The sequence below is a fragment of the Macaca nemestrina genome, chromosome 9 (genome assembly GCF_043159975.1).
Source record: "Macaca nemestrina isolate mMacNem1 chromosome 9, mMacNem.hap1, whole genome shotgun sequence".
Taxonomy (NCBI): Eukaryota; Metazoa; Chordata; class Mammalia; order Primates; family Cercopithecidae; genus Macaca; species Macaca nemestrina.
Window position 1 is genome coordinate 137,723,481 of NC_092133.1, and position 25,327 is coordinate 137,748,807.

The 25,327-nt window shown below is 41.5% G+C and overlaps 1 protein-coding gene across 1 annotated transcript in view; it reads right to left on the reverse strand.

Moving 5' to 3' along the window:
• LOC105494363 (RNA binding motif protein 17) overlaps positions 1-25,327 on the reverse strand; it is a 28,002-nt gene that overhangs the window by 2,157 nt on the left and 518 nt on the right. Inside the window, exons 2-10 of the mRNA XM_011762718.2 lie at positions 17,665-17,805; positions 13,466-13,582; positions 9,798-9,964; positions 8,658-8,755; positions 6,170-6,226; positions 4,495-4,636; positions 2,289-2,440; positions 1,108-1,181; positions 534-632 (exon numbers count right to left, since the gene is read on the reverse strand). Of these exons, the coding sequence (XP_011761020.1) occupies positions 534-632; positions 1,108-1,181; positions 2,289-2,440; positions 4,495-4,636; positions 6,170-6,226; positions 8,658-8,755; positions 9,798-9,964; positions 13,466-13,582; positions 17,665-17,787 (1,029 nt within the window). The 5' untranslated portion in view covers positions 17,788-17,805. The remainder of the gene's footprint in view (positions 1-533; positions 633-1,107; positions 1,182-2,288; positions 2,441-4,494; positions 4,637-6,169; positions 6,227-8,657; positions 8,756-9,797; positions 9,965-13,465; positions 13,583-17,664; positions 17,806-25,327) is intronic.

Here is a 25,327-nt window from a genome sequence, read left to right on the forward strand (position 1 = left end):
GCAGTCCACATCTGCTATTGCTCACAAGGCAGTCTCTATGTTTTCACTGATCTAATTCTTGTCTCAACTCCTGAACTTAGTCAATACTACCCAGTCTAGTAACTGAATACCCTTTAGTTATTTTTGTGTTTCAACTGAACACACCACTGAGTACAGAGCATGCTTCCTGTAATCCAAGTGCTCTCCGTACAGTGCAGTGCATGTGAAAGGCACTAAATACTCACCAAATGACTGAAACCAAAGGCACGTCTAAGGAACTAAACTACTGAGCACACTAGTTCAAGGTCTTCAGTCACCATACTGATTCTCAATCATGAAACATTCCTGTTTCTTCACCAAATAAAACTCCAAGTCATTCTTGTCTTTATGTTTAAAACTGTAAATTGAGCAAGAGAAGCCCAAATAAACAATGCCTGTCACCTTCTGCAGTAAGAATATGTTACTTGTAGCATACCCTGTCCTGTATGTAGAAAATGTTTTGTAATCTGCCAATAACAACTTGTGCTATAAACATCAAAAGAAAACACTCTTACTTCAAATATCACACATTTTCCAACTTTGCCATATTTTTCACATTCTTCCTTGGTTTCAACTTCCAAGTCTTCATCCACCTCTCCCGCACCAACCATGTTCTTTAAACACAAAAATAAATAAATTCAAGTACCAAGTATAACTTACAAACACCTAGCAGGGGTATATAAATATGACTTACTTTAGTGATGGTAAATGTTCTCAATCCCAAATGACACAATGAAAAATTTCATCCCCAAAGTACCCAAAAGTTAGTATTTCTTAAAACACTAAAACATACATTAAGCCTGTAAAGAGTTACAAAAGCACCTATGTAAGCACCAAAATGTATAAACTAGCTGAAGCTCTTGCAATTTCAAATATTGAAAGTAATTACTCACTGCAGTCTTAAACACTGTACTTAGCAGAGACTTACACATTAGTGAAAAATCTAAAATCAGCCTTACGTGGGATCTGCCCAAAGTATTATTTGCAAAAGGATCATTTTCAGTTTTAACTTTTAGGGGGAGCAGGGTAGGTTGGGGTGACACACACAAATCTAGGCAGGCCGACAGCTTGCTTTCCTCAGCTTCTTACCCTTAGTAGGACCACTTTAGTAGGACACTTAAGTATTTCAGTCAGTGGATTTGAATCTGACTTCTTGGATGCATCTGTATCAAAACATATCATTAGATGTGTTACAGAACTGAGTCCTACTTATAATAATTTAATTTCAATAGCGATCCCCACCATTTATGTCCTAAGCATCTACACAATTGGTCTTTAAGCAAAAACACAGCCTTATCTGCAACAAAAGCCTCTGCTTTGCTTTGGCATGTTTTTACAATAGCATCTGGATGTTTTGAGCCTCCATCATTACCTGCAATTTTTGCTCATCTCACTTCCCCAAGGGCTGACAGGGCATGTGAGTGATAATTCCTATAGGTGAGTTGACTTGTAGCAAACGTTCAAAGTCACGGGCCCAGGGGAATATGCAGTTACTATTCCAGCCACCGGCTGCCTTACTTCAGATAACCTCACAAGTCGGGACGACTGCTGGTTTCCGGCACTCACCTGTCGGGCTCGTGATGTATCCTAAGCTCTGCAAGAACAGGGCTGCCAGAAAAGTTTTCTTCTTTCTTTAGCAAAGGAAGTTCAGCTAGGCTGACTCAAACTTAATTTCCCTGATTAAAATGCTAATATATGTTTCTTTCCTGAATTCCCTCAATACAGAACAGACTGTAAAAATTAAATGAAAATAAAACACCAACTAGGCATCATTTACCAAGAGACTGCAAAATAACATTAGATCTCGCAAAGCAAACAATCTGTAAGAGAATTAGAAACCACATCTATACTGAAAGGGCAAGAGGGAAAAGTAGAGAAGACCTCTGAGATGGAGATGGCAGGTATATTCACTGCCACACTATATGGCTCTGTCCTTCATGCTCTAAACACATAACCAAGATTTCTTCCTGAGAACTATTCATTTTCTGCCCAAGTCTCTCACCATCTTTTCCTCCACGAGCCTTCATCTCTCTACCTCTGTTCTGAAAAAATAAAGATGAGCCTCAGGATTCCTGGCTTCACAAAACAGAAGTGGCAGTGCATCATATGATCAGGATGGCCTTTGTTCTAGTGACGGCGGGGCCAGCCCTCTCCCTCTGGCCACACTCGTCATCGTCCCCCTGCTGGCATATCAGGATCAAGACTGGCCACGTCTGATACGGACGGGGCCAGTCCTTTCCCCCTAGCCACACGCTTCCCTGGGGACATACCTTTCTCTGTGGCGTCACCCACGATGATCTTGCCGCCACGCTTGCTGGTCTTCTCCACTGACAAGGCGGTACTCAGCCCCTGCTCGTGCTTCCCCAGACCCTGGCCCTCCCGGAAGCCGTACTTCTGCATGATCTTGTGCGCCACCGTGCCCCTGGCAGGAGGAGAAGGGAAAGGACTCTTAGCTTTGACATCGTCAACTGGAGACAGGTTGCATTTTTCCATCATAACCACCTCCTTCTGGAGAGAGTGCATGCTCCACAGGGGTTTCAACAAAGTCACTCATTAACTAGGAGTGGGCTATCAGATGGAAGCTATGGGGATGTGCAGCATGAGAGAAACAGAAAAGGCTATGACTAAAATCCAGAATATTCTGTTGTCTTGGAGGAGAAATGCCAGTTTCTCTGGTGGAGTCTCCTCAGTGCCCTGCTAGGAAACACAAGACCTTTTGTGTGCTCTGGACCTGCACTGCCACATAGCTTGTGACCACAGTTTATTAAAAAGTGGCTATCAAAAAGTAAGTATGAAGTTTCATATAATGAAGATGATCCCATTTCCTGAATGGCACAGGAGAGTTTCCAATGACAGACTATGTAAATGAAAGAACCCTTAGAGATCACCTATTTAACAAATGAGAAATAAACGGAGGCTAAGATTAGATGACTAGCTTAAGGGGTGGACTTAGAAGTAAAGCAAGACGCCACATTAGAAATTATTTGTACAGGCCGGGTGCAGTTGCTCATGCTTGTAATCCCAGCACTGGGAGGCCGAGGTGGGTGGATCACCTGAGGTCAGGAGTTCAAGACCAGCCTGGCCAACACGGTGAAACCTCACCTCTATTAAAAATGTAAAAATTAGCCAGGCATGGTGGTGTGCACCTGTAGTTCTAGCTACTTGGCAGGCTGAGGCAGAGAATTGCTTGAACTCGGGAGGCAGAGGCTGCAGTAAGCTGAGATTGCACCACTGCACTACAGCCTGGGCAACAGAGTGAGACTCCATCTCAAAAAACAAATAAATTATCTGTACAGCTGTTAATGGTAGAGCTGAAACTGGACCCTACAACTCTCAGTCCACTGCTTTCTGTAATAACCAAATGGCTCTCACACTGTGCTGTGAGGTGTGGTATGGGGCTGAAGGGCACCCCCACCCCATGACCACTGCTGCTTAGGGCTTAAGCCACAAAACTCTGCTTCAACTGGAACTGCACCTACATTACTTCTTGTATTTAATTCCCTTAACATGTTCATCTGAACAAGCTATTCTAGGGCTAAAAAGACCAAAAACTGCTGAATGGTACCACCTTGCATCTTTCCTAAGCACAAGTTAAAGATGTAATTCCTAGTTAAAAGCAAATTCAGTAAAAAGTCAATTTCTATCATAAACAGGGAAAACAAAACATAACCAGCTTCATGTCTGTCCAACCCTCCAGCACACAAAGCTTCCTGCAGCCACAGCCATGTCCTATGTCTGCACCATCCAACATGGTCACCACTTGCATGTGGTCACTGAGCACTTGAAAGACTAGTGAGTTTCAACTCCACTGGCTGTCTCACCGGCTGCATTTCCGCTACAGGCAGCAGCCAGCAGATGCAACACAGCACAGAACAAAGCGTTCGTGTGATGCCACTTCATGGGACAGCCGTTTCACAGGATCAAAATCAACACCATAGAATATCCTCTTAACCAAAATGTTTGCCAAGCCCAGTACAGTTTAAAAAAATCCTCAAGCCCCACCTGAGTGTCAACCTTACAGTCAACTTTTATATGCTGGCAAGCAAATGTCTACTTGTAGTTAGAATGACCCTGAGAACCATGACCTTAAAGCAAATGGCCCACTTTTCAGGGAAAAAAGTATCACCTGTCCTTTGCAGATAGTAAGTCAGCTCTGATTCATATGAGCTATTTTATTTGCAAATGTCATGAAAACAAATGTAAACAGTTATCAGGTTCTGTACCTGTCTAGAAAAATAATGTTCAACATCAAAATGAGTCAAAACTTCTACTGGAAGGTTGCTGTTTTGAACGAGCCCCATCATTACACTGGAATACGCTCCACATGATTGAGGCAGGCACCGTGTGACCTGCACACACCAAGAGTCTCCCCACAGCCTGAATGTCCTCAGTTTCAAACAAGCGGCATCTGTTGAAAGGGCTGTCAATGCTTCACACTGTCTCTCAAGTCCTTAGATAAGAACATTAAATCATTACCCCATGTTAGCGAGGAAGGAGTTGCTAGGCCCAGTTGGAGATCTCGGTCTGTCTTGTTCCTCGTACACTGGGGGAGGAATGGCAGCTTTGGAAGACTGTGATCGAGGTCTTGAGTCCTCTTCATAAGGAAAATCTCGGGGTACTATTGGAGAAATATAAAGTAGTCTCACCAAAATACTATAGAAAACCCTCTGAAACCTCACTTGTATCAATTATTTATCTCGAACAAATTTAACCTACTTTTTGGTTTACCACAAAGAGAAAAACACCAAATCAATTTTACAGCCTTTATATGACTTTTTTTTAAAACCAGAGGAAAGTCACTACTTTCCTGATTCCAGCTTTGCTTTTGCTATTTCTATCTCCTCAAACGTCCTTTTTATACTTTACTGAAATGTTATTTACCATTTAAAATCTCATTGAATGGCCGGGCACGGTGGCTCAAGCCTGTAATCCCAGCACTTTGGGAGGCCGAGGCGGGCGGATCACAAGGTCAGGAGATCGAGACCACAGTGAAACCCCGTCTCTACTAAAAATACAAAAAATTAGCCGGGCGCGGTGGCGGGCGCCTGTAGTCCCAGCTACTCAGGAGGCTGAGGCAGGAGAATGGCGGGAACCCGGGAGGTGGAGCTTGCAGTGAGCCGAGATCGCGCCACTGCACTCCAGCCTGGGCAACAGCGTGAGACTCTGTCTCAAAAAAAAAAAAAAAAAAAAAAAAAAAAAAAAAAAATCTCATTGAATGAATATTCTTGCTGGAAAGAGCTTCTGTATGTTCCAAGGAGATACAATCAGGCCATCTTTTGACTCCCGCAGCACCTTGTGTGCACCTGTCTAGACCCTGACCTATCTCATCAGCCTCACAGCCCACAAAGGTCTCCGAGGTTAGGGGCCATGCACTGGAGCGGTGGCTTCAACCCTAGTTACATGAAAGTCAGCAGGAAGCTTTAAGACCATCCAGATGCCTTGAGCCCCACTCCCAGTGACTGGTTTCAATTGGGGTTTATTGTTTGTCCGTTGTTTTCACGTAACAGGCATTTCATAACATCTTAGAAATTATCTTCTTTAAAAGATAAATAAAATCCAACAAGTTTTAAAAAGTACTATAAATGAGAATATCTGCTTGGGATAGTTTAGGTATGGTCCAATCCAGAGAATGGGAAAATGACCTAGATGATATTCAGAAGTCCAATCCCAATCCCCAAATTCTAAGGAACAGTGGGCGAGGGTGTTTTGGCAATACAATGACACGCAAACCCACCTGCACTGAAATGGAAAGGGAAGAAAAAAATCTAATCAAGGAAGGCATTGCCACCTTGTGGAGGGTCATGAATATAACAGCCTCTAAACCTCTGAGTTAAAAAACTGTAATGATCTGCTGTTTTAACTCCAAATGAATCTAACAAGTAAGATATGTTAACGAAAACAAAGTGAATTGCATAAAAGAGATGGATTCCACTGCATGAAATCCAAGCCTCAGAGCCTGGCATAGAAAGGTCTCTGAAGGAAGGAGGGCACTGCATTCTGAGATCCAGGTGCAGCCTCAGGTGACAGAGCCAGGCAGGCTTGCAGGTCGTTTCCCTCTACACTCAGGAAACCTGGTGCCCAAGCTGAGATCCCCCGTGATTGGGTTAAAGACCTGTATCAGAATAAAAGAGGAAGACACAGATCTACTTACACTCTTTGTCTTTCTCCACCAGAGAAGTGGGTGGGGCAATGGCAGCGCCGCCCATACCTGCAAAACCACAAATCCAAGCATTAAAGGAGGTTTCTGATGCCAGACTCCCAAGGACTATGACACACCATATATCTATCACCCACCCCCCTAAGAAAAAACTAAAAAGGGAGGACCTGCTACTTCTGATGACCTCCTGCTACATATAAACAAACCTCTGATGCTAGGATCTAAAATGTAGAAAAGAGGCAACACTCCCTCAGATACGCAAAATTGTTCCTTCATAAAAGGAACTCAAGAGCCCCACAATGTAGTCTGCAAATGATCATTTTAAGGCAAAACAATACAACCAAGAGAACCAGCAGAAACTTAAAAGAGAGGAATGTAACTATCTACTGAGAGCAATACCTATCAGGCCCTTTATACACATGGCCTTGTTCGGGCTTCACAGACCTCTGAAGTAGATATTACTGCATCCGGTTTACAGATAAGACAATGATCAGAGGGGAGTGAATCAACAGAAAGGGAGTAAACTCAGCTCCCTGTGTTGCCAAATCCCCCCCACCACACAGCACGCTCCTTTTCCAGGGTGCAAACCACTGGAATTAAACACACATTTGAAAGTGTGGGTCCTTCTGGCTCCTGAAGAAACTGCTGCATGTTGTTACTATTCCTGGTGTATTTCCTGGACAATGAATGGTGAACACAAACAAACCAAAAGAGGTAAGACAGACCTTTTCTATCTGCTATCTGACAACTGGAAGGAGAACATCAGTGGAGACCACAGGAATTTTGCATTAGGTATAAGTCCTAACATACATGGATTATATATACATAATATTATATAATACATATGTATTATACCTTAATCAACAATGAAATAACATAAAATGTAAAATTTTAAAAACTGATTACAAAGTCATGCTGCATCAGCACAAAATGTTTGACAAAAGAAATTATTCTGGCTGGACACAGTGGTTCACTCCTGTAATCCCAGCACTTTGGGAGGCTGAGGCAGGCAAATCACTTGAGGCTAGGAGTTTGAGACCAGCCTGGTCAGCATGGTGAAACCCCATCTCTACTAAAAATGCGAAAATCAACTGGGCACGGTGGCGCACACCTGTAATCCCAGCTACTCGGGAGGCTGAGGCAGAATCACTTGAAACTGGGAGAGGGAGGTTGCAGTGAGCTGAGATGGCACCACTGCACTCCAGCCTGGGCAACAGAGCCAGAGGGTCTCAAAAAAAAAAAAAAAAAAAAAAGAGGCCGGGTGTGGTGGCTCACACCTGTAATCCCAGAACTTTGGGAGGCTGAGGTGGGTGGATCACTTGAGGTCAGGAGTTTGAGACCAGCCTGACAAACAGGGTGAAACCCCGTCTCTACAAAAAATGTAAAAATTAGATGTATGTGGTGGTGCACACCTGTAATCCCAGCTACTCTGGAGGCTGAGGCAGGAGAATTGCTAGAACCCAGGAGGTTGGAGGTTGTGATGAGCTGAGATTGCACCACTACACTCCTGCCTGTGCGACAGAGTGACTCCAATTCAAAAATAAATAAATAAACTATTCTAAAGAATTATTCTAGAGATTATTCTAAAGCCAGTGTCCACGCATTTTGATCAACAGGACTGGATGATATAAAATCCTGAAGGAGAAATATGAACCTGAGTAAAACCTTCTTATATTTCTTTTGAAATACTTCCTATGATCATTTTACTAACCTCGTCACTAGGACCGAGATTACTGATTCTGAAAAGCAGATTAGCTCTAATAAGTTCAGTTAAAAAAATTCAGGGTGATTACTGGAAATCTGCTACTAATCACATTAAAATAAGAACATCAATCTGTCAACAACTATACATATAATGGGCATGCCACTACTTCCCTATCATGAGCTACATGGTCAAAGTCTTCTCATTCAAAGCTATCTAGCTCCCGCTGGTGTTTAAGAAAAAAACAAAACAATGTCCTTAATATGGAAAGCATGCCTCCTTATTAAAAAGGGTAGTCAATTTATAAGCTGGAAAAACGAGACCTACAAATATTCAACCTGTATACTGAATTCCAAAACAAGTTAACAAAAACCAACATCTGAGGATTAACTAAGATAGTGGAGATGAAATGTGTCACAATGCCCAACACAGACACAGTCAATGTTAACTAGGCTTCTCCCCTAAGAGAAACAAGAGTGGATTCCGCATAGGCCAACTGAACTGTGCTGCAGTAAGACAGTATAGGAACAGATTTTAAGCTAGTCCCAAAGTCTCCAATAAATAAATGTTAGAAAGTGGTTGTGAAGCTCCAAGGAAAATATATATGAAAACCCAATATAAATTAAAACTTACGCAAATGTGTATTGCTGGGATTCCAGAAAGAAAATTACCCAAATCAATGTCAAATGAACTATTTATCAAACTGAAAAGAAAAAGCACATAGTGGAATTGTACTTCCACTATTTAAATATATTTAAGACATATTTGTTCATGCCTTACTTCTTTTCCTCCTCTCTCGCTCATAATCTTCATCTTCATCAGAATCTGGATCTGGTCTCCTTGCAAACCCACTTGCTTCATGTCTGTCTTTGCGCCTTCTGTGATAATAAAGGAAATAAATAAATAAATAAAGGATGAACCAATTTAGAGACCTGAACCTGGGATGACTTCCTCTTGGCCAGAAGATAACCAAATCCTTTCACAATCAACTATTAAGTTGCGGGGGTAGGAAGCATAGCTGGTAAAAGATTAAAGTAGATAAAGTATGAAAAGTGAGAAAAATTCAAGAGATAAATTGAGCCAATAACTATATGAGAGTAACCAGCAATTAAAAAAAGGTTCCTTGACGTTGACCTTTTCCAATGTTAAAGCCTATCAACATAGTAATAGTTTAATCATTTCAATAGTCTATAACACTTTCACTCATGAAATGATTCAAAAAATGGGAAACAGTATATTCATATTTAATATATGTTAACTATTTGACAATTAATACTAAATATTTTTAAAAAGAAGAACTACAAATACATTCTACTACTTGTACTTTGCAAAAACATAAATAAAAGCTGCATATGAATTTTTAAAAATCCACCTGGCTCAAAAATAGTAAAGTTAAGAAGAGTATTTTAAGTACTTTAAATAGTTGTGATTTTACAAGTTGAGAATCCCTTATTCCAAATGCCTGGGACCAGAAGTGTTTCGAATTTTGGAATATTTGCATTACAATTACCGGTTCAGCATCCCTAAGCCAAAATCCCCCAATGCACATTTCCTTTGAGCGGCATGTTGGCATTCCAAAGATTTTGGAGTGTTTCAGATTTCGGATTTTTGAATTAGGGATAGTCAACCTATAGCAGAGTACCAGCATAGAAAAAAAATTTTCAACATCAGGTTTATAAGTTATTTTTCTAACAACTCACTCAAAATATACACTTTAGGTCTTCAGTCTATAGGTGAAGTTTGCTGTGATTCTGAGATGTAACAGGTACAAATCGTAAAACAGTTTCATTCCTTGTAGTGACTGATCAGATCACCCATGAAAATTAACTTCAGCCTTACAGACAGCAGTGAAGTCCATTCATTAACATTTTAACGAACATTTCAACTGTAAAACATCCCGAAATCCGAAGGAAGCCTTACTTTTCCCTTTCTTCTATTTCCTTTTGTCTTTCCAGCTCCCGCTGTCTCTGTCGTTCCTCTCTTTGGCGCTTCACTACTTTCTCATAATCATTAGGAAACATAGGGTCATATTCGTCAGCTAAGGGAATCAGAACTTCCCCTGCAGAAAACCCACTGGGAACAGGATCCTGAGGAAGGTAAAAACAGCAGTAAAAATCATCTTTATATCTTACCAGTTTACTCACAAAATTAAGGTCAAAGCATATGGGAGATAAAAGGGCCTTGAACATCATCTAGCTCCCTCCTTTGTTTCACAGACAAAGAAAACAAATACCAGACAAGGCCACATGCCTCATCAGGTGGCAGCAGAAACAGGACACAAAATTTCACCTCTTAGATTAGTACTATTTCTATAATACTCTATGGCATTTTTCCTGGAATTCCTAAATAAGCCACTACCAGCTAAAATGTTAGTTGAGTAAAAAATTTGAATATTTATAGTAAAGCACTGAATACTTGTTTTTACAGATCTCTATGACAACTTAAAAAATAAAACAACCATGAACACCACAATCATTCTTGCAGTCATCATTTTAATAGAATAACTTCAGATTCTGATTACATGGAGATAACAATATATAGAGATCTTAGAAACCATCTTCTCGGTCTTTTTAATCCTCAGAACACATGTCCCTTCCCAGGTAGGCTGCATTTCAGGCACTGAGTTTGATACATGGGGATGTAATTTCCCTTCCAGCATCATATTTTTTTTAAGGTTCACTAAAATCAGGTTTAGATAACAGTTTGTGCTTTCTCATCTATACATTCAGAAACTTGGTCTACTCTTTGAAAGACAAGAAGTAGCCACGACAAAGAAATTAGCAAAACAAGAGAGGCAGAGCACAGCCAGGAAATATCTGAGTAGACACAGAACTTTACCCTAGGCTGGCCTCGGTCTACACGTGGTGCTGGAAGCCCTGACCCAACTTTCCTAAACCTTCCCACACTTTCTCCTGTTAGTTTTCTTAGCATAATTCTTCGTTATTAGCTGTAACAATAAGATGCCTTTTCTCGTTTTCAAAGACACCTCAAACAAGCACAAGTTAGGATTAGTGTCCCCTTTTTGTTAAACACACATCCAAAACAACAAGGATTCATGTCCTTGAGGGCCCAGTCTGTACCTCTTACAGGAGGTACACTGTCCAACTGTATCAAAGGCAAGAAGGTCGTTTGTAAACATGTTTCCTGCTTGAACACAGAACCAGTAAGATTAAGACAGCTTACATGCCATATTACACCTCAATCTAACAGTTCCTTTGTTTCATGGTTGGGTCTGACATTTTGCACTATAAAACAAACACCTCATTTCCTTATGACGAAGTATCAGGAAATGCTATGATCCAATGAATAAGAGCAATTAGGAAAATAACTATAATCACCTCCCAGGCCCTACCACTGGAAAAGATACTTAACGTAGGGCTCCTAAAGGTTAGTTATGCATTTGTATTCATTTTATAAAAGACATTTTAAAAACACAAAAGCACATGAAGATTTATTTTCAGTTATTATTTAGAGAGAAACTGACAATCAGCCACTCAATTTATCTAACACAATTATCACAACGTGTCTAAGAGAACAAACTGTCAATATGAAGGTTCATTCTCTGACACTTCAAAATTTCAAAGAAAAAAACCTTTACGTATAAACCCTGCTATGCTTAACAATGAAATCAATCATCCTTTTCTAAATGCTGCAATGAATAAAGTGATTTGTTCAATTAAAAAAAATTAAAATACCCTCAATGCTGAGGAGGGAAGATGGGGTAAAATTCACCCCATATGCCTGAGGTGATACTGTGCACTGCTGGGAGCAAACTGGTGCCAGAACAGACCCGCCATAAAAACGGCTATCTTAATGCCAGCTCAGGAAATCCAAGAAAATAACCCTAATAACACAGAAACAGCTCTGTAAAGATGTTCATTAGTGGGCTGGGTGCAGAGGCTCATGCCTGTAATTTCAGCACTTTCGGAGGCCAAGGCAGGTGGATCGTTTGAGCTCGGGAGTTCAAAACCAGCCTGGACAACATGGTGAAACCTCGTCTCTACAGAAAATTAGTCAAGCATGATGGCATACGCCTGTGGTCCTAGCAACTCAGTAGACTGAGGTGGAAGGATCGCTTGAGCCCGGGAGGAGGACGCTGCAGTCAGCCAAGACTGCACTACTGCTCTCCAGCGTGGTGACAGAGCAAGACCCTGTCTCAAAAATAAAAACCCCAAAAAGATGTTAATTACAGTGGTATTACAGGCAACGTAAAAGCAAATCTAGGTGGTTTTACAGTCAGGGAATACTTGTGTAAATTATGACGCATTCACTTAATGTGAATAAAATTAAAAATTGATCGTGAAAACTTTGTAACAAGGAGGAAAAAGGCTTACTCATTAAATAGGAGACTAATATTATAGGTACTAGAACCAATACACAATTAGAGAAGAAACGATGAACCAGTTTTTTAATTAGATGTAGTAGGAAAAAACTAGGTATCAAATTTACGGGGGAAAATGCTCAATGATTAGGAATCAGCAAAAAAACACCTCCACCATGGGGTGCCTTCCCACCTGAAGAACTACCAGCCCTCAGGAGCAACACCCGCTCCCCTCAGAAAAGGGTAACTCAAGGCTAAGCTGCAGCCACGGCCTGGCCCAGAACACAAGCAGGACAGGCCGCAGGCGGAGCCCAGCCCAGAACAGTGACGCGAAACGGAGTTTTGGGCAGGAGTGTGCCCTTGGGGCTGCCCCAGCCTGATGCAGCCCTTCCCACAGGTGGTGGGAAGGATAAGCACGCCTTGCTAAGAAACTGTCTTGATAGCACTATTATTAATCTTTTGGTCATTTTCCATCAAGCGGTTTTGTGCGATTCATAGTGTTGTTTAAATGACCACAGTCATTATCTGAATGCCATCTGTGGAAAGATAAATGTATACTTAAATAGTGGGTATAATTTTAACTAGTTTATTCACTCATTTTACCTCATTTTTTCTAGTTTTAACTATGATTTTGAGTTATCCTTTCCAGATTTTCTTCATCCTCAGTAACCCAATTTATAGACTTGACCACATGTTTGTTTTCAAGCATATGTAAAATCACTGGAATCATAAAGGTTAGGGTGGAAGTGGGTTTTAAAACCCCTTTCTCTGTTTTAATCCACAATAAATCAGTAAGTACTAACATTGTTATGATAGCAAAAAATAGAAACAACCCATATATCCAGCATTAAAGGAATTACAGTTCATCTACACAAGAGAATAGAGTGAAGCCATTAACGTGATCATACAGTCCTGTATTTTTTGACACAGTCACAATGTATTAAGTAAGAAAAGCAAGTTAGCAGAAGGTGGAGCAGGCACAGAATGGAAAAATAAAAGTTCTTCACTTCTGCAGTGTATGACTGAAGGTAATTTGTTTTTCTTTCTGCCTATTTCTAGTTTCTGATTTTTCTACGACAAATTATTTTATTTCAAATAGATAAATTTCAAAATTGGCAAAACAAAAGTAAAAATTAGGTGGAAAATAATATTGACTTAGTTTCAAAGGCCTACTAAGGAGACCATCTGTTAAGAGTAACATATATGCAAAATAAGCCACATGGAAAACAGGAAAATGTATCAAGGTCACAGGCAGGTGCGGCCTTACCTTCAGCCCAGCTGCTACATGTGGTGGCGTGTCCACAATTTGCCGGTCATCTGAGGAGCCACCTCGCTTCAGGTCAATGACTGGGGCGAGGACTGTACTTTGTTTCGTCCTTTGGCTCTAAAATCATCAAAAACGAGGAAAACATACTGAAGTTTCAAATTAAAATTCACTGTTTGCAACAAATACTTTCTTTCTGGTCCCTGCAACAAACCTTTGAGATATGAGAAAACCATAATCTTAAAACAACAGCCTTTTAATTTATTACTATAATCATGTTATTTTCTTTTCAGCTTTTCAAAAAAACACGAGATTTTCTCCATTTCTGTGAAAGGTTTACGGTAAACTTGGTCACTTTCAAAAGATACCTGGGGATGAGGATTTTGTTCCCTTCTACTAGGATACAGAATCCTTCCTACCTCCTTTATTATAAATCTACAAAAAAAAGTTTTTAAAAGAAAACAATCATTCCTACACATTCAATTATAGTTAATGTTCTACCATACTTTCTTGGCCTTACACCTATATTTTTTGCTACACCATTTGAAAGAAAGTTGGAGACATCATGACGCTTCACCCTAATCTCCTGAAACTGTGGACATTCTCCTATGTGAGGTTACCACCCCTAAAAAAATCACTAATTCCCAAGTCATTTCCCATCCAGTTCATATTCAGATTCTCCAAGATATCCCCAAAATGTCCTTTAAACAGCTGATTTTTTTGAACCAGGATCCTACCAAAGTTCCTGAAATGCTTTTGTTTTTTAAGTGTCTTGATTAAGAACAGTCCCTCTTCCCCATCATCATCATCTCCTCTTCCTTTTTTCCCTCTGACACTATCTTGCAAAATGCTGTTTGTTCTAGATCTGTCTAATAACTACCTGGCTATTTAGTTTAGCTTGTTCCTCTATTCCTTGTAACTCCTGAAACCTGGAGGTTAAAGGCTTGATTGAATTCAGGGTAAAGCTTTTAGGCAAGAACACTTTGCAGGTGAGGCAGTGTGCCCCTTCCGGCATCACACAGCAGGCACACTGAGTCAGGCTGCCTATCAGCAAAGCTAAGGTTGATCACATGGGTATGCTGGCAACCATTAGATCTTTTGATTAGAAAGGTTTAATTTTTCTCTTTTGCAAGTCAAAGTGTTACAAATTTTCATTACCACTATAAAAGGCACAAAATAAGCCTTCATCTCTCCTGAATATAACAATACTTATAAATTTAAGCAAACAAAATTTAACCCAATTAACAACTCACAAAGTAAATATGAAAGTTTAAAGAACGGAAGGGGGATTTATTAGAATCACATCTTTTCTTTTTTTTTTTTTTTGAGATGGAGTCTTGCTCTGTCGCTAGGCTGGAATACAGCGGTTCGATCTAGGCTCACCGCAACCTCCGCCTCCCAGGTTGAAGCAATTCTCCTGTCTCAGCCTCCAGAGTAGCTGGGATTACAGGCGCATGACACCACACTGGGCTAATATTTGTATTTTTATTAGAGACAGGGTTTCACCATGTTGGTCAGGCTGGCCTCAAACTCCTGACCTCAGGTGATCCACCCGCCTCGGCCTCCCAAAGCACTGGGATTACAGGTGCGAGCCACCGTGCCCAGTCAGAATCACGTATTTTCTATTATTATTTTCTATTCAATATAGAGTTGGCCCTCTGTATCTACAGGTTCCACATATCTAACCCCAGGATGAAAATATTAAGAACATAAAACAATACAAGAAAAAATACAAATTAAAAAACCAATACGGTATAACAACTTTTTACACAGCATTTACATTGTGTTAGGTATTGCAAGCAATCCAGAGATTATTTAAAATATGGGAAGATATGTGCTGGTTATGTGCAAACTCCACACCATTTTATATAAGGGACTTGGGCAGTCTTGGATTTTGGTATCCGGTGCGGGGGGATCCTCGAACCAATCCCCTGTGGACACCAAGAAACAACTCTGTATTTTTCAAATGGAGATACAAATGAAACCACAGCTTCAAATTTTCTCTACCAAATAAATATCTTTACAGGTTTGGCTAGGCCATTCTAGTATTCTGAGTAACTAAACAGCCTAAGAGAATGCAATCTTCATTTCCCTTAAACAAACAAACAAACAAACCCACAAAACTAACTGTACATAGCAATCTCAAAAGTTTTAGAAAGTTAGTAGAAATAACTTCACAAGCTACCTCAAGTTTTAAAAATCTGTATGAGGCCGGGCATGGTGGCTCACATCCACATCTTTCCTGCAAAGCAAAAGTTACATGAAATCTACAAAGATTTTATACATTTACTTTTTTAAAAAATTAAAGAGAAAAACGAGGTTTTGCTAACCTTCCTTACATTTGGAATGAAAACTTGCTTTAAAAAAACAAAAAATACTGGCATCCAAAAAATCTAAATTTGGTAATGATGAATTTTAAAAAGACAAAAAAACTTCTACAACACTGAACAATCAAATGTAAGCACTTCCATGTAAGTATCTATTGATGTGGTAAAGGGAAAAGAAAAATGAGTAAAACTTTAAAAAAAAACCCTGTGTATTATGGAAAATTTCAAACATGAAATTAAAGAGATTATAAATTCTTAAGTCTCTGCTATCCAGTTTCAACCATTACCAACTCATGGGTAGTTCTGTTCTTCCCTCCCTCCCCTGCCTGGTACTGAATTGTTTCGAAGTAAATCCCAAAAATGACATCATCTTATCAGTAAATATTTCAGCATGTATCTCTAAAGTACTTTTTCTCAAGTTTAATTATTGCCTCCCCAACAAGGAGCCTTTTAATACATTTTTTCCGACACATGAAATTTTAACACTGTGCACAATATGAGCAAGATTTTTTCGCCCCCCAAAAGACCAACATTCGCTCCGTTTGGGGGGATATAGCCTCCACTGCGAATGCAAACTCTAGAGCATAACGACCTCTAAAATAGTAAACAAATCATACCATTCTCATGCCTACATTTTAATGGCAAATATCCAGTCGACAACTATGTTTTTAATGTTTTACATGTTGAGTTATTTCAAGGACATTGCCAATATCCAACATGTACACAACAGAAACAAAAGCAATTAGCATCCAGACTACATATGCCTGACGCCTTCACAACCAACCCCAGCCCTCAATAAGTCACACCCAGCAGCTTAGGTATTCTGTGGAGCTTCTTCCCAAAGTGCTGCTTCCAAACTACCGCCAACAAACCAGTAGGAATGCTACTTAAAAATGCCCACTCCTGGGGCTCCAGTCTAAACTAGAGTTTACCAGAATATCAGGAGTATGGCTACACAATCAGCACCTTAAACAAGTTCTCACTCAATCTTAGACCTCCACTACTTAAGTTTGAAAACCAGTGTCACTGCTGGTTCAGAGTACCAGTTTTGTTTTGTTTGTTTGTTTTTTTGAGACAGAGTCTTTTTTTTTTTTTTTTGAGACGGAGTCTCGCTCTGTCGCCCAGGCTGGAGTGCAGTGGCCGGATCTCAGCTCACTGCAAGCTCCGCCTCCCAGGTTCACGCCATTCTCCTGCCTCAGCCTCCCGAGTAGCTGGGACTACAGGCGCCCGCCACCTCGCCTGGCTAATTTTTTGTATTTTTTAGTAGAGACAGGGTTTCACCATGTTAGCCAGGATGGTCTCAATCTCCTGACCTCGTGATCCGCCCATCTCGGCCTCCCAGAGTGCTGGGATTACAGGCTTGAGCCACCACGCCCGTCCTGAGACAGAGTCTTGCTGTGTCACTCAGGCTGGAGTGCAGTGGCGCAATCTCTGCCTCCCAGGTTCATGCCATTATCCTGCCTCAGCCTCCCGAGTAGCTGGGACTAAAGGCACCCACTCACCATGCCCAGCTAATTTTCTGTATTTTTAGTAGAGACGGGGTTTCACCGTGTTGGCCAGGACGGTCTCCCATCTCCTGACCTCATGATCTGCCTGCCTTGGCCTCCCAAAGTGCTGGGATTACAGGCGTGAGCCACCGTGCCCAACCCCACAGAGTACTGTTTTTCTTCATTCCTATCCCACGAAATGTTCCTATTCCCAGGAGCCAGGAGCAGCAAAGCGGCCTTAAACTCCTCATTCCTCTCCCCCTACAAATGTTTAACACCATTTACCCAATACAAAGGCAGAAGAGCAAGCTGAAACCAAACTCCTTGTCATCCTAATGAGCAACCCACTCTGGAGGCCTCTGCTCTCCTGCTCTGGGCTTGTCTTTACCTTTGCCTGAGTGAGAGCTGCCTTCTTCACCTGAAGCTGAGACTGCAGAAGTTTGAAGTTTTTGGACCAGCCTTCTGTTTTTGAGTCACTGGTCTCCACTCCTAGGTCATCGTACAGGGACATCTTTTCTTCAGTTTAATGCTGAAAGGCAAAAGGGGTGGAGATTAAAGAATGCACAATTCAATAAAGGCTTTTCATGTTAAAATAAAAATCACGAAATTTTAGACGTAAAAGGTCCAGGACCTTTCAGCAACAGAGGCCAAGGCTCCTGGTACCATTAATGCAGGGTTCTTCCCGATATATGAAGCTACACCATGTATTATTTTTAAAATAAGCCTCTAGAATTCATTTTTCCATCTACAAGACCATGCAGTCAGGTGATCCATGAGTGAAATCCTTCAAAGCTAGGGCACATAATGAGGTAAGAATTGAGACATTATTAATTACATATATCCAATGTTTAAAAAATTCTATTCATGTCAGTGCCAAAAAGTAGAAGCCTTACAAAACACAAATTACCAGGTTGATTCAGCACAATTAGCTACCCTTTCATAAAGAAAAAATTTAAACATACTCTTAGGGAAAAAAGTGACAGAAATGACCTCTTAGATGTGATTTTGTCAATTACGATTATCGGCGGGGGGGGGGGGGGGGGCGGCACTGGTTATATCTTAAATACTATGACTTCCTCATATTCCCCCCCAAGTGGAAACTTGTCATCTTTAATGATAGCAATTACAAAGAGACAATCAACAATCTGCATGTGAACAAGCAACACACAGCTTCCGTGCAGAACAGAGGAACACGTGAAAACAAAAATCGAGTCAGCAGGCACAAAGCATGACATGCAATGCAGCATCGGCAGCAGGTCCCATGAAAGCCCAGCACTGTACAGACATGGATGCTGGGGTTTAGGGAATCAATCTGCCCAAGGCCACAGTGGAAGCCCCTTCCAACCCAGCCAGGCCAACTCCAGAGCCCTCACCAGTGAACCCCAACTGCCACTTTTAAAAAAAACCTCAACATTCTGAAACCCACCGACATGCTTACTTCTTCAAATAAGAAATCAATCTCACAGACAGAAAGAGAACATAATTTAAACAGAAACCCACAAGTTGCAAGCAAATGCTTAGCACAGTAGTTCCCAATTTATGGACAAATTCCCAAAGTCTGTCAGTTCCCAGGGGGCCCATAAAGCATTTTCCCATGGAAACAGTGTTATCGAAAAGCCTAATTTGCTTGTGTTCTGTGGCTCAGAAGAGAAGGAAAATATTTAACACATATCCTCCTTAGGTCTGACTCGGCAAGCATTTCTCTTGAAGGTACTCTTACTTCTCAGCTCCTCCATTACCAGGATTCTAACACCCTGCCACCCCAACACCTTAGCTGATGTTGGTACCACACTGTTTGGAGTGAGGGACGGAGTGCACACCAACTTCTGTTCCCTCAGAAGAACTGCCCTGGTCTTAAGTACAGGAACTCCCTGCCTGAAGTCAGCATCCAGAAAACTGGTACCACTTTTTAGTTTCTTCCATTCCTTCATAGGTGAACCCTCCGATTAATTAAAACCTCTCCCTTTTCCTTCATACGTGAACACTCCGATTAATTAAAACCTCTCCATTTTGATTTTTAAATGAAAGGCCCCCCAAGGCCGTACAGAAGCAGGGAAAGCAGACTGTCCAGGGGTATCGACGGCTGACTGCGCAAACGAATCACATAAGAATGAAGGGATGGTGGCTGCGGTGGCTCACACCTGTAATCCCAGCACTTTGGGAGGCATAGGAGGGCGGATCACTTGAGGTCAGGAGTTTCAGATCAGCCTGGCCAACATGGTGAAACTCTGTCTCTATTAAAAATACAAAAATTAGCTGGGCGTGGTGGTGGACGACTGTAATTCCAGCTACTCGGGAGGCTGAAGCATGACAATCGCCTGAATCTGGGAGGCGGATGTTGCAGTAAGCCAAGATCACACCACTGCACTCCAGCCTGGGCGATAGATCGAGAGTCCGCCACCTCCCCTCCTCCCGCCCCCGCCAAAAAAAAGAATGAAGGGATGCTGGGATGCAGACAGACTCTCCTCCTGATTGACATCTTCATTGCCAAACTGCACTTTCTCAGGAACTTGGGGATGACGTCTCATGACACAGGCCTGAAGCACTGAGGCCAAATCAGGAAAAAATAATGAACTCCATTCTTTAACAAATATGGCTGAAATATAACCATGTCCTCAAAGTCTTGGAGGGAATCTCCTGATGTCCACTTCAGAGCCCAGTTTAATAACTCTGAACTCCAAGAAAACCTAGATCCAGTTTGTTTTGTTCACTGCTCTATCCTCAAACTAAGATCAATATCCAACCCACAGCTAAATAGGAAATGAGGCCAAACTGCAGTTTATACTCCATTTACAAAGCCCTCTCAATTAGAAATTTCTGGCCAGCAATCACTGGCCAGAAGGAAGAACACCACACCAAATAGCTTTTGAGGTTTTTGTACACTTTTCTTCCAGCTTACCCAGAACTCAAAACTCATTGTTCACATCTAGATACATATCCTTAAATTTTAATCTAAAAACACTCAAACAGCAACAGTAAAGAAAAACAATGCTGAGAGTCCAGCTTAGCATTGTGGCTCCCAAAAACACTTCTTCAGAAATGACCATGCACCTTTCATCTAACTTAATCTTTTGAGTCCTCTTCATCCAACTGGTCACCAAACCAAGCCTACTGAACTACGGGTTCTTCTGTTCCTTCTTTATTCTTAAAATGGAAGGGGAATACTAATACATTCTGAGAAATAAACAATGTGACTTTCTGGAAAATCACAAAACAGATAAACCAAAATCTGTTTGTAACTCAAACTAAACTCTACTTTAGATCATTGCTTTTCTCAATACAGACTATCTCCAATATGAAAATCTGAAATCCTTCGAATCTGAGCAACAACATGACCCCAAAATAGAAAATTCCACACCAGGCCGGGTGTGGTGTCTCGCACCTGTAATCCCAGAACTTTGGGAGGCTGAGGCGGGCGGATCACGAGGTCAGGAGATGGAGACCATCCTGGCTAACATGGTGAAACCCCGCCTCTACTAAAAATACAAAAACTAAATTAACCAGGCATGGTGGCGGGCGCCTGTAGTCCCAGCTACTGGGGGTGCTGAGGCGGGAGAATGGCGTGAACCCGCAAGGCGGAGCTTGTGGTGAGCCAAGATTGCGCCACTGCACTCTGGCCTGGGTGACAGAGTGAGACTCCATCTCAAAAAAAAAAAAAAAAAAAAAAAAAAAATCTACACTTGACTTCATGTGATGGGTCACAGTAAAAAATGCAGTGAAATCTTTTTGCATGCACAAAATTATTAAAAGTATTACATATATTGCATATTCAGGCTATGTGTAGAAAGTATATATGAGGCATAAATGAATTTTGTGTTTAGACATGGGACCCATCCCCAAGATATCTCACTATGTATATGTAGGCATTCTGAAAATCTAAAAATACCCGAAATTTGAAACACTTCTGGTCCAAGCATTTTGGGTAAGGGATACTCAATCCATTTCTCTTTATAACTTGAGAACTTTACCAAAAGTGTTTATGAATACGTTAGTGCCACCAGAAATGTGTTAACCAAATGCCCATTAAACTTCGAGGGGAAAGACTCATTTATTTTTGCATCTACAATTTCTGTCATAGAGTAGGCATTTAATAAGCTTTATTAAAATACTAATAATGGGCTGGGTGTGGTGGCTCACGCCTGTAATCCCAGCACTTTGGGAGGCCAAGGCAGGCGGATCACTTGAGGTCAGGAGTTTGAGACCAGCCTGGCCAACGTGGTGAAACCTCATCTCTATTAAAAATACAAAACTAGCCGGGTGTGGTGGTGCATGCCTGTAATTCCATCCCAGCTACTTGGGAAGCTGAGGTAGGAGAATTGCTTGAACCCGGGAGGCGGAGGTTGCAGTGAGCCAAGATCGCACCACTGCACTCCAGCCTGGATGACAGGGCGAGACTCTGTCTCAAAAAAATAAAATAAAATAAAAGATAAAATATAAAAATGTGTTAAAATGGTAATTGGATGTATGTTTCACTACACATAAAAAATTTTTTTTAAAGAAATAGGCAAAGAGGCAGCACTGGGGAATAAGGGAAGGAGGTAAACCCCAGGGAGGGAGGCAACACTCCTCACCCTCCCCAGAAGAGTCAACTCTGATGGAAAGAGCTCTCTAAACTTTGAGGTTAAAAATCAAGCAGCATACTAGATCTCAGCTGCCAACAGTTCTTCCATCAATAGATTCAATATTAAGCAAAAAATTCAGAAGTGAATTAATGAGGTTTTATGAGACCACACATCTCCTCTGATTCCATGCCATTTAAGATGGCTGACTGACAATTCCAGTTGATTTGCTGCATTGTGCAAAAGTTTCAGAAACCACTAGGCAGCAAATCTCATTTAAAGGTCCTCATTTCTCTTCTGAAACCTGCAAAGTGCTTTAAATATTAGAAACTGATGTCATCTCACCAGCATCTGCTAGTTTTCTCTAACACTGAGCTTACAAAATCAAATCTCTGCATCACAGCAAATGCAAAAGAGCTTTCTTTGTTTTTCTCATTTTCACTGAACTTTAAGTTCACAGAATGGGATTAATCATAGCAACAACACACTCTCATCCATCCACATATGTACTACCTGCTTTTGTTTAATTATTATAATGCTGCAAGCACCTATGATTTCACCGCCCAAAACAAGACAGGAGCTAGACTCAGAAACCACACTCAACCACACTGCTCCCCCAACCCATTCATGTAATTTCCCTGGAATCCTGTTCTCATTATTTCCTTGTTTTCCTCCTTTTATGTAATTTTATTTACAGTTTTAGTTAATCTATTCCTTAAAAAGTGTGTATTCCTTATTTAAGCTGTATTAAGCATTTATGAATATACAATAGTTAATTCTCCCCCACCGCAACTACTGAAATATAGTAAGTGCATTAATAAGACTGCCAAGACCCAAACTTACCCTAATTAACGTTGACATATTACTTAGACAACATAACACACTTATTTCATTAGGTCTGCTGCCAGGTAACAAAAAGTTGTACTTTCTAACAATTGGATATACCACAAGAAGCCAGGATCAAAAGTAAATACAAATTGCTGGGTTTTATAACTTTAAAATATTTGCTATTTCCTTCCTTTTTGTGGCAACACTACGCTTTGAGCAACCCACGTTTCATATATGCTACATTTTCTCTCAAGAAACATAACAAACATGGTTCTGCCAGAAGGAAGAATGTTGAGTTTTCAAGATTCCACCCAAGCTGGAAAGTATTTTTTTAAAACATGTGCAACTGGCAGGAAAAAGAACATGGAAGTGTCTTCTCAGAAGCACCCCACCTACTTATCTTTCAAGTGCATCTCAGAAGCCTTTAGTGACTATTGCCCCCACATAAAACTAACTCCCCCCAATTGGTTTCCTCAAGCATACTCAGATCACAGCAACCTTGGCAAGTTATGCTGCCTATTGTTTCACACACCTGTTTCTTCCTGCAGTGTAAGCCCCCTAAGGGCAGGGGTGTTTTTTATCTTCAGCTTTGTATCTCTAGCTTAGCACCATGATTGAACACTGTAAGTGGCTCTATTAATATTTTTAAAATGTGTTAGTCAAAGGATGAAAAATGTTAATGCACCTATTTAAATCACATTATTATGAAACAGTGAGATCTGCAGATCTGCTTTTTAAGCACATAACGTATAAGTAGGATAAAATTTAAACTGTAAACCACAATTAAGGAGAGAAAAACTACCACCACCACACAACCAATAAAGAGTCGAGGTCTGAGTTCTGAGCACCTAAAGAGGCAGGCTTGTTAGGAAGAAATATTTCTATCACTAAATAGATACTCATGCATCATAAAACAAAGCATGCCTCTTTGAAGTCTAAAGAATATGGCAAGACTGGGCCCAGTGGCTCACGCCTGTAATCCCAGCACTTTGGGAGGCCGAGGCAGGAGGACCACCTGAGATCAGGAGTTCGAGACCAGCCTGACCAACATGGTGAAATCCCGTCTCTACTGAAAATACAAAAATTGGCCGGGCATGGTGGCAAGCGCCTGTAATCCCAGCTACTCAGGAGACTGAGGCAGGAGAACCATCTGAGCCTGGGAAGCGGAGGTTGCAGTGAGCCGACTTGCACAGCTGCACTCCAGCCTGGACCACAGAGTGAGATTCTGTCTCAGGAGAAAAAAAAAAAAAATATGGCAAATATACACAGAAATGAACAGGAGGGGAAACAGAAGGGGTGGTGCACTTTGGTGTCCGCAAAAAATACAGCTAAAAAAGCATCTACTTCAAGTATAAGCTCTACCATGACTTTCTAAAGAATTAAAAAAAATTTTTTTTCCCATACCTCCATCTGACACCCTTGTCAATTTAATCTTTCCGTTCAATCTCACACTCTGCTGTTACCAAAATGCAAACAGTCGAGTAGAGTCACCTGTAATTTAGGCGAATAAACAGAACTTCCTTCACTATTGACTATTACGAAAGGTTTGAGAGATGACTAGCCTGGGATCATCTGTTCCCTGCTGGGGGGAGGTCTGAAAAATTCATATGTAGGGGAGAATGGGAAGGTAATTTAAAGCAAACCAGGTAAAAAGAAATCCACTTTAAATAAAGTTGCATTTGGGAATGTACAACAATCCTCTCAAGTGCCTCCAGAAACGCTGTCTTTGGTTCCAGAGAGTTCCACAATCGCACAACCTGCTGTTATAAACTGGACAGCATGCAGCACCTTGCTTAACTAAAAGCCCTCTCATTTAGCTCGCTAAACTGTTACCCCACATTCCCTAAAAGCCGTCATTACGGTCAAAATATCCGCAGCATTTATCAACTAAAAATGTGGAAACCGAGTCTCACCCTTTTAAAAACTCCATCTGCTGCGGGGAGCCAGTGCTCATCTTGAGTATAATGCGAATCTTGCCCTTATCTAGAATATCCTATTTCCCATCCATATGCCTGGCTCTAGCAAAATAAGGACCCCCAACGGCGCTCCTTTACTGCTTCTCAAGAAACCTCCATGTTCTGACCTGACTACTCCTCGAAACACAGCACCACCCGCTCCTCAAACCTTTCTCTCTGCCTTACCTGCAGTTTCCAGAACGCACTACGAGGCTTCACTTCTGCTACTTTCGCACTTACCGCCGGGAGCCTTTTTCCCCAGCTCCCACCATCTAACCAAGTACCTTCAAGACTCAACAGAAGCATCACCTCCTCTCCCAAGAGAGGTCCTTTCAGACCCTACTTGCGTCTCTCAGATCAACCCGGGCCTGGGTTTTCACGCCTGCTTTCCTAGAAACCAAACTCCTGCGAGCAGGGGCAGAACCTCCTTGCACCTGCATTCCCCGATCATTACACATCCTCTGGGCAAGAGGTGACGCTCAAAGACTGCTTGGGGTCGGCCGCGAGCGCTCAAACACCGCTCAAACAGCACGAGCCGAGGCGACGCCGGGGTCAGGGCTGCATTCCTGTCCTAGCGAGCTCTGGAGTCTGGGAAGCGCCAACGTCTGCACTCCCAGTTCTGAGTCCCGGGGAGGAACCGGCTTCTTTCTCTGAGCCCCGGAGAGGGGCAACTGTGCGGGGTCAGGGGGGACACGCTCTGGACTACTGG